The sequence below is a fragment of the Ambystoma mexicanum genome, chromosome 5q, assembly GCF_040938575.1.
Source record: "Ambystoma mexicanum isolate Mex_15411 chromosome 5q, UKY_AmexF1_1, whole genome shotgun sequence".
Taxonomy (NCBI): Eukaryota; Metazoa; Chordata; class Amphibia; order Caudata; family Ambystomatidae; genus Ambystoma; species Ambystoma mexicanum.
Window position 1 is genome coordinate 1,341,086,956 of NC_090933.1, and position 14,740 is coordinate 1,341,101,695.

General features: G+C 52.7%; 1 protein-coding gene across 2 annotated transcripts in view; it reads right to left on the minus strand.

The window, feature by feature from the left end:
• GRINA (glutamate ionotropic receptor NMDA type subunit associated protein 1) overlaps positions 1 to 14,740 on the minus strand; it is a 431,157-nt gene that overhangs the window by 118,523 nt on the left and 297,894 nt on the right. For both annotated transcript variants that reach the window (XM_069621966.1, XM_069621967.1), the window contains exon 3: positions 7,318 to 7,442. In XM_069621966.1, the coding sequence (XP_069478067.1) occupies positions 7,318 to 7,442 (125 nt within the window). The remainder of the gene's footprint in view (positions 1 to 7,317; positions 7,443 to 14,740) is intronic.

Sequence of the window (14,740 nt, forward strand, 5' to 3'; positions counted from 1 at the left end):
GTGTATGGAACGGATGGATGGACACGGATGGACACGCAGAGCAGACGAGTAGTATGTTGTGCCGATGAGTCGACTGGATGAGGGTGTCGACTGGACGAGGGTGCGGAGCGGACGAGGGTGTCGACTGGACGAGGGTGCGGAGCGGACGAGGGTGCAGAGCGGACGAGGGTGCAGAGCGGACGAGGGTGCAGAGCGGACGAGGGTGCAGAGCGGACGAGGGTGCAGAGCGGACGAGGGTGCAGAGCGGACGAGGGTGCAGAGCGGACGAGGGTGCAGAGCGGACGAGTGTATGTGGAGTATGTGGAACGGATGAGTGTGTATGGGACGAATGAGTATGTGGTGCTGATGAGTGTGTGGAGCGGATGAGTGTAGGAAGCAGATGAAGATGTGGAGCAGATGAGCGGATGGAGCGGATGGATTTGTAGAGCGGATGAGTATGCTGAACGGAGCAGTATGCTGAATGGATGAGTCCGTAGAGCTGATGAATAGTATGTTGAGCGGATCAGTGTGTAGACCGGTTGAGTATGTAGACCAGATGAGTGTGTAGATCAAATGAGTGTACTGAACGGATGGGTACACAGAGCTGATGAGTATACAGAGCGGATGAGTGCGTAGGCAGACAGAAATACGTGCGCGGGGTAGACTGGAGTGCATGCGCAAGAAGGACAGGATTACATACGTATGGAACACATGAGAGCATGCGTGAGGCACACTGGAGAATGAAGAATAGACTAGAACATGCAAGGTGAACCAGAGTGCGTGAATATGTCGAGCAGACATGAATGTGTAGGACAATCTTGAACGCCTGAAATGAACAAAAATTCATAGAACGGACCTGTCCGCACGGAATTGCGTGACGTACATAATATGCTTTGGAATGCAGGGAATACATCATACCACACCCCACGCTTACTCTCTCCCTTACACCACCACTCAACTAGTACACAGAGATACTATGACACCATTCAGTATAACTGTTCTCATATCAACATCTCCTGCTCACTCCCCATCACTCTAAGTAAACATTGCTGGTTTCGCAACCCCCAGCCAGGCGTTCTCCACAGGCCTAACGCAGCCACACTCGATCTGGATAAAGCCGGCCAGAGCGAACACATACTCTTGATCTCTCAACCACCACACCTACCGTTAAGAAGCAGCTACCACTTGAATTCCGCACCAGCTGCACACATACCTAGTGGGCACACGCACTCTTTGGACTCTCTCTACTCTCTCTACTGACCCGAACTTCGGTTCCCAAAGGCGTTCAACCTACCAGCGCCTTCAGACCATAACAATGGTATATAAGGCGCTATATAAATGCAAAATAACATAACATCTCCTCAGCAGACATTCAATTTGTCCATCTGTATGAACGCAAGTGACTCAGTAAAAGTGCGGTCTTCTTTGGTTCAAGGCTTATCGAAGAACTTGTAAGTGACAGTCAAGAAGAGCTGTTGATAAATGGGTTTGAGACCCACTATCAGAAAGGGAATGAGGAAGCCTCACCACCAAGAAGGAAGGAAAGACTGACAATTCACTGCCACTTCGAACAGAACCAACAGAGGCAGACCAAACAGAATGGGGACACAGCAGGATGGGGGTGGTTATCTAGCTCCCTTCCAATCTGCCAAAGAAAACATCTGGGCTGCTAACGTTATTTGCAGTGGGAATTTGAGAGGCCACAACTTTTTAAATACAGACCTTAACATGCTCTTTAAGGGGGCGGATGTTATTTTTATACAGGAAACCTGGTTAAGGAAGGCCCTCTCTTTGGATGGTTATTTGTCTATTGCCAGAAGGGGCCGAAAGGAAGATCGGCAGAAGGGTTACTAGTGGCAGTAAAAATGGGAAAACGTAGGTCCTTACATCTAGTGGAAACGAATACCGAAGGTGTGCTGATCACCAAAGTTGTTGATACACAGGAGGGTCTCAAAAACCAGTCTCTCCTAATCAACATCTACTTTAACCCCAGGTTGAGTGTGTTCAAGAGAGTCAATAATGAGATTGAAAAAGCTCTGCTCAACTGGGACAAAGAGGGCGAAGGAGGGCCCATTGTCTTGGGACGAGACTTCCGTTGCAATTGTATGGTGATAGCAGGGGACGAGAGTGTGACGAAAAGTATCAGTACTGACCGTTCTAGAAGGGCTAATATAGGGCGCAAGTGGTTGGCGCCTGGCAAGATCCTTTTTGGGTACAAGGAAGTACACTGAATAAATACGCTTGTTTACCTGATGAAAGGGGACTTTTATGGCACCCTTTTCTTGAAGGATCTGCACCTCTTCCAGCAGAATCGGCAGGTAGGTTGTCGATGGGCGTCTGGATGTCGGTGGACAGTATTGAGGTGGCCAGTGGAACTCGATACAGTAACCATGGGCTATGGTCTTGAGTACCCACTGGTCTGAAGTGACCCCTTCCCATGCATGAAGAAAAGATGTCAAACGTCCCCCGACCGGGGAGGCATAAGAGGGGACCCGGACTATCGAGTCATTTCTGAGGAGGCCGGGGAGCCTCTAGTGGTGGAGTTCCTACCCCTGCCTTTGCCTCTTCGCTGACCCTTCCGTTGGTATTGATCGGTGGCAGCTGCGCCCTGTCCGGAGGATCACGACGTACCCCCTGTTCCATAAGGATTATGTGGGGAACAGGAACAAGATTGCCCCCGAAAGGAGCAGCAAGAGTTACCTCCCCGCTGTTGGTAAGGGTGATCAGTAATTTGATTAAGGGCCTTCGGAGTCATGTGCTCAGGGCTTCGTCCACAGGTATCCCAAAAAAATTGAGTCTTCCACTGGTTTGTTTATAAGTGAGGCCTGGGTTTCCGGTTTGAATCCTGAGTTTTTGAGCCAGGCGTGCCATTTTAGAAGTGTCTCAGCTGCATCAATCGTATTTTTGAGTATGTTATCGGTGACCCGTTTCCCTTCCGAGAAAAGCGCCAGCAGGCGCGATTGTACCGGTTCTGGGACTTCCTGGAGACCCTCCTGAAGTAAATTCCACTGCACATCACTATAGCATGTGTTATTAGCAATCCTGGTGGAATATACGGTTGAGGTTGTGATGCGCTTGCCGAGGGCGTACAGCTTTTTATTGTCCTTGTTGGAGGGCTGTTCAGAATTAGACAAAGGCACCCCAGCCCTCTTCCTGGTAGTAGTAACTACTAGCAGTCTGGAGTGGCATGCCCCCTGATGTACAATGTATCAGAAGGTGAGGAGCGAAACCATTTTCCCACTCTAGGGTTGACGGCCCTTTGTTAGCGAAGGTGATCGTAAAGAAGGTGCAATGCACTTCTTGACAGAATTCACTAGGGGTATTGCCTGACTTGCGGGTGGTTTTTCCTTTAGAATGTCCTCCATAAAGCCAGTATCCTGTACAGCCTCCTGAGTGGCAATCTGGAAACATTCTGCAGCCCTCTTCAGGATTGCATTAAATACCATTTGATCATCAATGGGTGAAGCTTGTCTCGGTAGAGGCGAGGAAGGGGGATCGAGACAAAGGGCATTTGGGTCAGGTGTTTAGGTGGGTAAAAGCCAAGGTGGTTCCTCAGCAGGCTGTTCTCAGCCCCAATCTGGACATGGGTCAGGTGAATCCGGGCCAAATGGATTGTCTTGTTGATCGCAGGGATCCTCATAGACCTCATCAGGCTCGGAGTATTCAAAAACCTATTCCTGTGAAGTTTAACAGGAGAGTTTTTGTACCTTTGGAAAGCTAAGGCAGGCATCCTCCTCTCTAAGTCTCTTATGGTTAAAGTATTTGTCTGAGAAGTCTACAAACTTGGACAGCTTGTCCATACAGTCTTCAAACCTTACTCTGGTCCATGTAGATGTTCCAGAGGGATCAGGGGGAGGGAAGGGCTCGCCAGGAGAAAGGGGGTCCCTAGAGGAAGTGGCTTTGTCACATTGGAGAGAGGCTGAGACCCTTCTGAATGCTCCCCTTGACGAGAGGATGTAATTTTAGGCTTATTCGCCACCGAAATGATGTTAGCGAGACTCTCGGGTTCGGGAGAGATTTCGACGGGCCTGTGGGATCGAGGAAATGAAGCCTCTTTGGCTGACGCGCCCTTAGGCGGCACATCAGCGCTCTTTTTTTTGGCAGAGACGCCCTTATACATTGAATGCCCGAGCGCATGCCGAGACGTCTGATGCGGGGAGGGCGACTGATCCAGGGGATCGGAAAGCACCGCCAAAGTTTTCACCAGGGCTGTTGGCATCTTGCCTTCTCAACTTATCAGTCAAAGGAGCGTGTGGGGTTGTGTGCTTATCTAACTGTGGTGCGGGTGAGCCCCTGTTGCCGGGATGCAACTTCCCCACAGCATTACCAGTGGCCTACCTGATTGGGCCAGTGACGGCAACTGGGAACCGGCCTCCACATCGGAGCTTGAGTCCTTGTCACTCGAGGCACCTGCGCCGACGGGGGAACTACCCTCGGCCTGCTGCATGGCGTAGGCCGCCCACCACTTCGTCCGCCGATCTTTTAGCGTCTTCGGACAAAAAGGTTGGCAGGATTTGCAGGATTGCTCATCATTATCACGAGGCAGTCACTTGTTACACTGCGTCCTTCCATGGGTACTTTCCGTTACAGTGCGGCAGCCAGGCAAAGAGGGAATAGAGAGGGGGAAAAGGAAATGCATTCTTAAAGAATCAAACCCTGGGGCCCCACTCTCCCTACTGTATAGGCCTGCCGGAGGGCCAAGGCCACGCTGTCGACAGCGTTGATCGAAGCACTAGTCGCCGAAAGTCCTAGACGTCTCCGGCGTAGGGGTCCACAGCAGTCCTCCAAGAAGAAGGTCGAGGAGTAAACGACCAACGGTCGTGGGACAAAGAGTTAGAAGGTTTTGCAATATATCTCTAACGAGCTGCGCATATGGCAACCAGCTAGCTAGGCGGGGAAAAAAACAATCTGAGGGACCTCGATGCATGAGGGATTTTGGGTACACTACACATCACGTTAGGGATAGTGTTACAAGCACGCCCATTTCGACATCCCCTTTTGATCCTCGAAAGAAAGATGCAACACTCCGCGATTACCACTAGATGTCCGAGTATATGCACAGCATGTGTTTATAAGCAGATTAACAAGCATCAGAAAGATACAAATTGTCCCTGCCACACTTCACTGAAGGCAGTGTGTGAAGGAAAAATAAACAAATAACTTTACAAAGCAAAGCAGAATGCTCAGCACTGACAGCTAGAAGGACTGATGAGCTTGGTGAGGTAAGCGGAGCAAAAAGGCTTCACTTGCCTCCAAAAGTCCGAAAATGTTCAAAACAGCAAAAAGAAGAGTCTCCTGTCTCATGGAGAGAAAGCAGCAAAAAGTACAATCTTTCGCTACAGTGGCCATTAACAGCAACAAATCACAGACTAGCACAAACGAACAAGGCCTTTTGCATGGATCGTAGCAGCTGATCAGACATTATTGAAGAATGATGTTGCAAAGCAAAGGGTGTGGGCATGAAGCCAACTTCTGTAGACAGCAGTTAACACAAGTAAGGTACGCCTTCTCATGAGAGCTGGGCACAAGCAAAGAAAATTCAGATATTGTTTACTCTTGCGGGTCATCTAAAGAGCACAGAGGCCTGAGCAGTTACTGGTCTGTGCAAGAACATGAGCAGATCCCGGACACTGCATAAGAGACTTGGATTGGATGTTGAGACAAGGCCAGTAAGCTGGCCTTGCCAAGAGGGGATGCAAACCCCTCAGCCAGGGTTGCAAGTCTATAAGGGAGAGATCCAGAGTCAGGCTTACCCCTGATGTGGACAGTGGGCAGCTGAGGGACCCCCCCCCCCATCATCCCCTTGTGCCAGCATGTTTCAGTGCAGTCCACTTATCAAGCCTCATCTTCAACTATCAGATACCTGCCGGCACCTTGCTGTTGCTTTTAGTGAACCAGCAAACAAAAACTAGAAAAACCATCAAAGTGTAAACCCGGACAAGAGAGCAGTTACCATCAGACCGCAATAGTGATTGGAGAGAGAGAGAGAAAGAAAGAGAAAGCAGGAGTGAGAGAAAGACCTGCCAAGAAAAAGAGAAGCTACAATTATTGACGCAGACGTGGCTGTGGTCCATTACAGGGAGAGAAATGGGTGGAGTTGCGACACAAGACGAAAGAGGGAAAAACCTGGGGACCACAATAAAATGTCAATAAAAGTCCTTGAACCGCCATTTTATCTTGCATGACAGTTCATGATTGGGAGTGATTCCTAGAACCTCTGTGACAAGGTGTAAATTGAGTAATGAAATACAGAAAATTACTAGAGCATTAGCCTATATTGTATCTTTATAAAATGCACTGCTACAGTATGAATGGTCAAACTTGCTGCCCTAATGTCCAGATAAACTTGGAATTTGCGGTTGGCTCAACAAAAATACGGAAGTTCTAAGAACTACAAGCGACTTTCTGGACTCAAACTACTTACCTTCAACAACACTTTGACATAACTTTCATTAAATCTAGCATTTATACATGTGTAAAATAACTCTAGACATTCCCTTATCCAAAGTAATAACGTTTGAGCCTATATTCTTGTCACCCTCACCCCCCCACGAGAGCGGGTCTTGTCTGCATACCCACAGCTAGTGCAAAGGAAAGACTGAAGAAAAACTATTTACCTGGGTTTAAGCAGGTCACTCCCCCACTCCTGAAACACAGGATTGGGAGATTCCCCCTAAACAGTGGTACAACCTAGAACAGGGCTGAGAGTCATAGCCTTCAAGAGGTGGCCTCCTTCAGGGTTGGGTGTATTAATAAGCTAGAGGAAGGCTGCGTGTACGAGCATATGGGTGGAGACTAGGCCAGCATTATATGTACGGCCTGTGATTGAGTGGCATAGATCAAGCAGGCAATGCTGCCAATGAGGAGGGTGGCTTAAGTCAGGAGGCCTGACAAGATGTTGACATCATGGTTAACCTATCTCAGTTGGAGGAGCTTGTACCAGAAGAGATGTCTGGCACAGTATGGCATGGTTAGAGGCCCGTCATAAAAGTGGAAGGAAAGCATACACAACAATGACAGGACAAGATTTGTGGATTTATTATCATGCTTACAAAGAGAAAAGAAAGCATGGATGCTCAGATCAATATGAAGGTCACAAGATGCAGTGGAACAGGGTCGGTTTTCCAAGTCTAGATTGCTGGTGTATCGGCTAATAGAACAATATCAGAGTTATAGGATTTTGATAATGGCCGGCAGTAAAAGTGTTTTTTTTTGTGCAGCATCTCATCCCATGTTCTTACCTTTACATCCCAAGGATTTCTCACTCTGCTCTTTCCCCAATAGTATAGGTATTATCCACCTGAGCATTAATCTGTATGAAAAGCCTTGTCCCCTTACCTTGCGGATGAAAGCCCGGCGGATGTGTTTGTCATCCCAGTGATTTGTGGGGAAGTCCTGGTTGTCACAGTAAGAGGGAGGTCCATCCTCATGGTAACTGCCGCCATGAACTGGAGAGTCAAAATCTGGAATGCAAAAGATTACAGCAGCATTAGAGGTAAAATCAGAGTAAAGTGATTAAGGTCAGCCATGGAAGTATGGATGGTAGGCATCAATACAGCAGCTATTCTATTAAGAAAACAAGTCACTGATCCGAACAGAAACCAACACTTACAAAAAAAATGTTTGTTAAAATCTGAAAATCAACATTATGAACTGAGTTTTTTCCTTGAAACAATTTCTGTTTTTTCAGGGAGGGCAATATTCACGAGCCATAACCAAATAGGAACAAGTTACTTACCTGTAACTGTTGTTCTCCAGCATGGGTCTGGCATGGATTCACATGCTCATGAATATTCCCCGTCGTCAGGCTGGGAATCCTCGGTAAAGAAAAACCAATATCAGTTTTGTTTCTGATCTGTCTTTCGTAGTAATAACCAATCACTGGTCTCTGCGTCATACTGACCACAGCCAATGACTGCCCTCTACCTAAGCACCGCCTCTGGCAGCCATCTTCAGATTTGGAAGCACGTGAAGTGGCAGTATGACCAAGTGAAGAGCCGCAGAGGGGTAGGCGGGAGGGTTCGCATGTGAATCCATGCCAGACCCATGCTGGAGAACAACAGTTACAGGTAAGTAACTTGTTCCTTCTCCAGCATGGGGTCTGGCATGGATTCACATGCTCATGAATAAAGAATACATAGCAGTACACACATGAACAACCACGGGAGGTGGCAAAGGCTCAACATCAAGCATCACATCAACTCAACATTAAGCATCTTACCTCCTCACCAGGCTCACCTCAGGCGAACAGGTTGCGCAGCACTGCTTGGCCGACCCTGGACTCCTCCCTGGAATCCCGGTCGACGCAGTAGAATTTCGTGAAGGTGTGCGTCGACCTCCACGTAGCAGCCCTGCATATGTCCAGCAGGGGCACACCAGATAGGAACGCCGTGGTAGCTGCGATCGCTCTGGTGGAATGGGCTCTCGGACGGCCAGGCAGCGGTCGGTTTGCCAACCGGTGACAGCACATGATACAGCCGGAGAGCCATCTGGAGATGGAAGCCTTCGAGAGAGCCTTCCCCTGATTGACAGGTCCAAAGTTCACAAAGAGTTGTGACGTCTTCCGAAAACCCTTCGTGCGGTCCACGTAGAACTTCAGCGCTCTAGCTACATCCAGCGAGTGCAAAGTCCTCTCAGCTGGCGACGAAGGCGACGGGAAGAACACAGGTAACACCAAGGGTTCGTTGAGATGGAAGTCCGACGGTACCTTGGGCATGAAGGAGGGGTGCGTCCTGAGCACTACCCTCGTGTCGTGGAAAGTCAAGTACGGGGCCTTGCAGGAAAGGGCCTGGATCTCTCCCACTCGTCGTGCGGAGGTGATGGCCACAAGAAAAGCTGTTTTCCACGATAGAAACTTCAACGGGGCCGAGTGCAGAGGCTCGAACGGAGGTCCCATGAGCTTGGTCAGCACCACGTTGAGCTCCCACGCCGGGGCCGGAGCCTTCACCGGCGGGAACGATCTGAACAGTCCCTTCATGAACTCTTTCACCAGACGATGAGACCACAAGGACGTCCGCCCCGTGGTTCTGGTGTATCGGGAGATCGCAGCAAGATGAATCTTGATGGACGCGTGTGCCAGACCAGCTTTGGCCAGCGTCAGCAGGTACGGCAGTACTTGGGGGGCCGTAATCCGTAGAGGGTTAATCTTCTGTGCGTGGCACCAGACAGAGAACCTCTTCCATTTGTGTCCGTAGCATTTAAGAGTCGAGGACGCCCTGGCCTTTGCAAGAACCTCTCTGCAATCGGCCGGTATGTCGTATCCTCCAAACTCTAGCGCTGCAGGAGCCAGGCCTGCAAGTTCAGCGACTTCGGGTCGTGGTGGAGGATGGCGCCTCCTTCCCTGGAGAGTAGATCCGCGTCCGCCGGCAGCTTGATCGGCGGGGACGCTGACAAGTCCAGAAGGTCCGGGAACCATATCTGCCTCGGCCACGCAGGTGCGACGAGGATCATCCTGCACCGTGACCTCTTGAGCTGGTTGACGAGCCGGATTAGCAGAGGCAAGGGAGGGAACGCGTAGAGGAACAGGCCCTCCCAGGGGAACGAGAAAGCATCGCCCATGCTCCTCGTCTGGGGAAACCTGCTGGCGAACCTCCGGCACTTGGTGTTCGTCGCCGTCGCGAACAGGTCGATCTGGGGTGTGCCCCACCGTCGGAAGAGGCGATCCACCAGATCCTGCCGTAGTTCCCACTCGTGGCACGAGCGCAGCTCCCTGCTGAGTGAGTCGGCGATGGTGTTTTTTATCCCTGCCAGATGAAACGGCACCAGAAAAATCCCTTGGGCAACGGCCCAATGCCACAGGTCCTGCGCCTCCTTGGACCGCGCTGGGGACCTGGTTCCGCCCTGTTTCCTGATGTAAAACATGGTGGTGGTGTTGTCGGTGAAGATCCTCACCACCTTGCCCTTGAGGGACGGAAGGAAGGACCTGAGGGCCCAAAACACTGCACGGAGCTCCAGGACGTTGATATGCAGGGACTTCTCCGTCGGGAGCCAGAGTCCCCTTGCGTGCAGATTTTCGGTGTGCGCTCCCCACCCTTCCAGGGAGGCATCCGTGGTCACGGTCTCCTGGTGGGCTGGTGTCTGGAAGTCCATGCCCGCCGTCAAATGCGTGCGGGTGCCCCACCACCGTATCGCTCGTCGGAAACTCTCGTCGAGCTTGATCCTTTCCTCGAAGCTGCCCGTCGTCTGGATCCAGCGCGCATCCAGGAATTCTTGCAACGGGCGCATCCGGAGCCTGCACATGGGAATGAGGTAGATGCAGGAAGACATCATCCCGAGGAGGGACTTGATGGACCTCACTTTGGCCGCGTCGGCCACCAACATCCGTTGCACCTTGCCCAAGATGGTCCTGGTCCTCTCCTCCGACGGGGAGGCCAGAAGGGACACTGTGTCGAGCCTGGCTCCCAGAAACAGTGCGACTTGCGCGGGCACCAGGTGGGATTTGGCGTAGTTCACGGAGAATCCCAGGTCCGTGAGGAGTTGGACGGTCCTTGCCGTGTGGACCACGGCGAGCTCCCTCGTCTTGGCGCGGATGAGCCAGTCGTCCAGGTAGGGGTAGACGTGAATCCCCTCGCGGCGCAGCTGCGCCGCCACCGGTGCGAGGCACTTGGTGAATACCCTGGGTGCCGACCGTAGTCCGAAGGGAAGGGCTTTGAACTGGTAATGACGCCCTTGGACCACGAATCTGAGGCATTTGCGGTGCCCCTTTAGGATGGGAATGTGGAAGTAGGCATCCTCCAAATCCAACGACGATAGGAAGTCTCCTTCCTCCAGCTGACCCAGGACGTGCTGGAGGGTGACCATCCGGAACTTCTGCGCCTTGATGAACTTGTTCAGACGTCGCAGGTCCAGGATGGGGCGCCATCCTCCCGTCTTCTTCTTCACGAGGAAGTATCTCGAGTAGACTCCGGAGCCCCGAAGCCTCTTTGGGACGAGTTCGATGGCGCCTTTTCTGAGCATCGCCTTTACCTCCAGGAGAAGTTGAGGGACGTGAAGTTCTTTCCTGGCCACGGGGGGGACGCGCGGGCACCTTCTTTGAAACTCGAGCGCGTGGCCCCGGGCCAGGGCGTCCAGCACCCAACGGTCGGTGGAGATGGACTCCCACACGCTGACGAAGCCCGCCAGCCGGCCTCCCACCGGGGTGCTTCGGTGGGGGCCCGACCCCACGGCCGGTTCAATCCTGCTTGGGCGCGGCCTTGCCGCCTTGACCTCCTTGGCGACGACGGCGGGGTCCGCTAGACTTGCCTCGTCCTCTGTAGGCCTCTTGCGACGACGAGCGGGCCGCTTGACGGTAGGAAGCGAAACCGCCGCCGGAACCTTTGGAGGCGCCCTTGCCTCCGCCGCTCCGAAAGGGCGTCCGTCGTTGCAGGACTCCAAGGGCCCGGGCCGTCTCAGTATCCGCCTTGATGGCCTGAAGGGAATCGTCCACTGTCTTCCCAAACAGGTTGTTCCCGTCGAAGGGCATGTCCAGGACTCTGGTCTGGACGTCCTGCCGGAAATCCGTAGCTTTGAGCCATCCACGACGTCGAAGGCAAACGCCGTTGCCCAGCTGGCGGAACCCGGTGTCGGCGATGTCCGTCGCCACGGTGATGGCGTGGTCCGAGGCCACCTCACCTTCCTGCAGGATCTCAAGGGCCTCCGCCCTCTTGTCGTCCGGCAGAAAATCCAGCAGGGGAGCTATCTTGTACCAGAGCTCCCTGTCATAGCGGGCCACGATAGCCAAGGCGTTGGCCGCTTTAATCGTCGTCGCTGCCGACGAGATGACTCTACGTCCCATAGCATCCAATTTCTTTCCCTCGCCGTCCGGCGGGGAAGTCGATGTGGAGGCCGCACCCCCCCCCCCGCTTTCTTCCTGGCTGCCGCGGAGACGACGGAGTCCGGGGTAGGCTGCGCCCGGAGGCACAGGGGGGCCGTGTCCGGGACCCGGTACTTTTTCTCGTACCGGTCTCTTCTAGCTGGCGTCGTGGAAGGGTTCTTGAGGAGGGAAAGGCCCTCATCCCAAATGTCGTCCAACAGAGGCACTGAGAGGACCGTCTTCCTCTTGGCCTCGCGCCGCTGATAAAGGAAGCCTTCCTTTTTCTTCTCCTCAGGGCAGAGTTGGAAAAGCTCGGAAGCCCTGGAGATCATGGAGTGGAAAGATCCGATCTCGTCGGGCGGAGAAGCCCTGGTGGGAGGCGACGACGGAAAATCCTCGTCGTATGCCTCGTCGTCCGTACCCGTCGCTGCCGTGTCAGTCCCCGTATCATCCCCTCGGGTGGACGGGGAGGAGGGCTGGACGGGGCGCGACGGTTGAAAAGGAGGTGGTGGATGGATCCTTCTTTTCTTGGTAGGGGGAACACCAGAAGGTCCCGGTTCTGGATCCCCCGACGGGAGAGGTTCCTCCGTCGGTAACGGTAGCCTCGTCCTTATCTCGGAGCATAAGGACTGTATGGCCAACAAAATGGCCGCCGAGTTGTCTTGCGGTGCTGGCAGAGGGGAATCCGACGGGCGGGCAGGGGCCCCGTCGGTATCCTCGACGATGTCGTCGTCGTCACCTGCGTCGGGGTCCATTCCGACGGGCTGGCCTTCTTCCACGCCTAGGCCGTGGCTTAAGACCTCGATCAGCTCCTCTTCTGAGGTTGAGGCCGAATCTCCGACGACGCCCTGCCCCCCCTTCTTCTTCCCCACGGAGGGTTTCACGGGGGTCCTATCGATGGGCACAAAGGAAGACTCCCTCCGAGGAGGCAGGGAGATTCTGGGCCCTGAGGTCGCCACCACTGGTGCAGCCACCACAGGCTGAGCCAGGGCCGCCGCGACCGTTTCGATAGAGGGCTTGGTCGGATGGATCAAGGCCTTCACCACCTTAGGTGCGCTCACCGCCTTATCCTTGAGGGAGGGGGCACTGCCACGCTCCTCCTCTGCCTTAGAGCTCGACCGGGGCCTCTCCAGGAGCTTCGCCGGGTGCTCGGCCTTCCTCTTACCCGACCCAGAGCGTTGGCTCGTGGTTGATGGTGCCGGGGAGGGTGCGCCCTGCCTGGCGCCCGTAGAGCCCGAACGTTCGGCGCTCCCGGTGCCAGCGGACTCGCGGTGCTTGGCCTTATGTTGGGCCCCCGTCGCCGGGGCGCCCTCAAAGGTCTTAGAAGACCGCTCGGATTTCTTCTTCTTCTCGCCAGACGGGCTCTTACCCTCCAGCCAGTTGGCGAGACGTTGATGGCGGTCCTTCATGGTCCGTTCCGACATGTTGCCGCAAAACGCACAGTCCTTCTCCACGTGCGTCTTGTCCTCATGAAGGCAGTAAAGGCAGAAAGAGTGTTCGTCCTCCTTGAAGACGTTCTGCAGCTGGCATCCAGGGCAGACCCTGAACAGCTTTCCGGGCGTCGAGCTTCCCTTCTCCTGGGCCATCTCCGAGACCGAGCCTGAGAAGCTTCTGGATTCCTCCGAAGTGTAGCTCGACGAAATCTTCACCCTTGAGGGGCACAGATGAATCCGACACGGGTCCCCGTTGATCGGATGTAGGATCGGTGGAGCTTGAGGCTCTTTGACCGAAAGAATCGAAGTTTTTTTGTGAAAAAAGCGCGAAAAATAGCACTAACGCTCGAGAGCAATAGCACGAGGATCCCAACACATGAACGTGCGGTAAAAATCTGAAGATGGCTGCCAGAGGCGGTGCTTAGGTAGAGGGCAGTCATTGGCTGTGGTCAGTATGACGCAGAGACCAGCGATTGGTTATTACTACGAAAGACAGATCAGAAACGAAACTGATACTGGTTTTTCTTTACCGAGGATTCCCAGCCTGACGACGGGGAATATTCATGAGCATGTGAATCCATGCCAGACCCCATGCTGGAGAATAAGTAATAACTTTAATGTATTATCATTTTCGGATTCAAACAAAATCAGCGTCAGGCAAAATAAATACAAATCAAAATAATATTCACATTTCACTACACTCACTACATTCACACTCTAAAAAACAATTGAAAGTCTTACAGCTACAGAAAATGTCAAGTCTCCCAATATGGATTAATTCCCTGGTTATTATATTCATGCTTTTTAATGGAGTCTGATTTTTACTTTGGCCGACATGGTCTTCTTTGTATTTTGTAAACCAGGGTAGAACTCTCAAGGTTATATCTTGAGTGCATTCGTCTTCCATTTCCCAAAAGGGCTTGAAGCTCACATGCACAAAGAGTTTGAAATTGCTGAAAGCCGAGAAGAGCCTGGTTAGCTTGACACCAAAAGCTACATTTGGCTCCCCAAGGATTTTGTTGCTGGCCTTCAGGCCGAAAGCAAAATCTCCATTAGTCATCCGAGGGGTCCCAATCTTTATATTTCAACCTCTCAAACCATGCGTGAAGGTTGAGTGTCTTGATCTCTGGTTGGAGAACCCGACCCTCCTCTCACGAGAGAAGGTCCTCTCTGTGGAAGACGTGTTGGAGGGCAGATGGACATGTGCAGAAGGTCCAGGTATCACGCCCTCCTGGCTCAATCCGGGGCAATTAGGATCATGGATTTCCCAAACTTTCTCAACCTCCTGATCACGTGATGAATGACGGGGACTGCAGGAAACGCATACAGGAGTGGAAACTTCCAGCCCACTACGAAGGCGCCCCTTAAAACTCCTCTTGGAGGAAATTCCCTGGAGCAGTACAGTTCGCACTTATGGTTGACAAAGGTCACAAACAGATCCACTTGAGGGGTTCCTGAGCTCAGGAAGATCTCTTCCTGAGCTAGTTCCCACTCGTGGGAGACTGCTCTGCTTCCTCAGAGCGTCTGCCGCTTTATT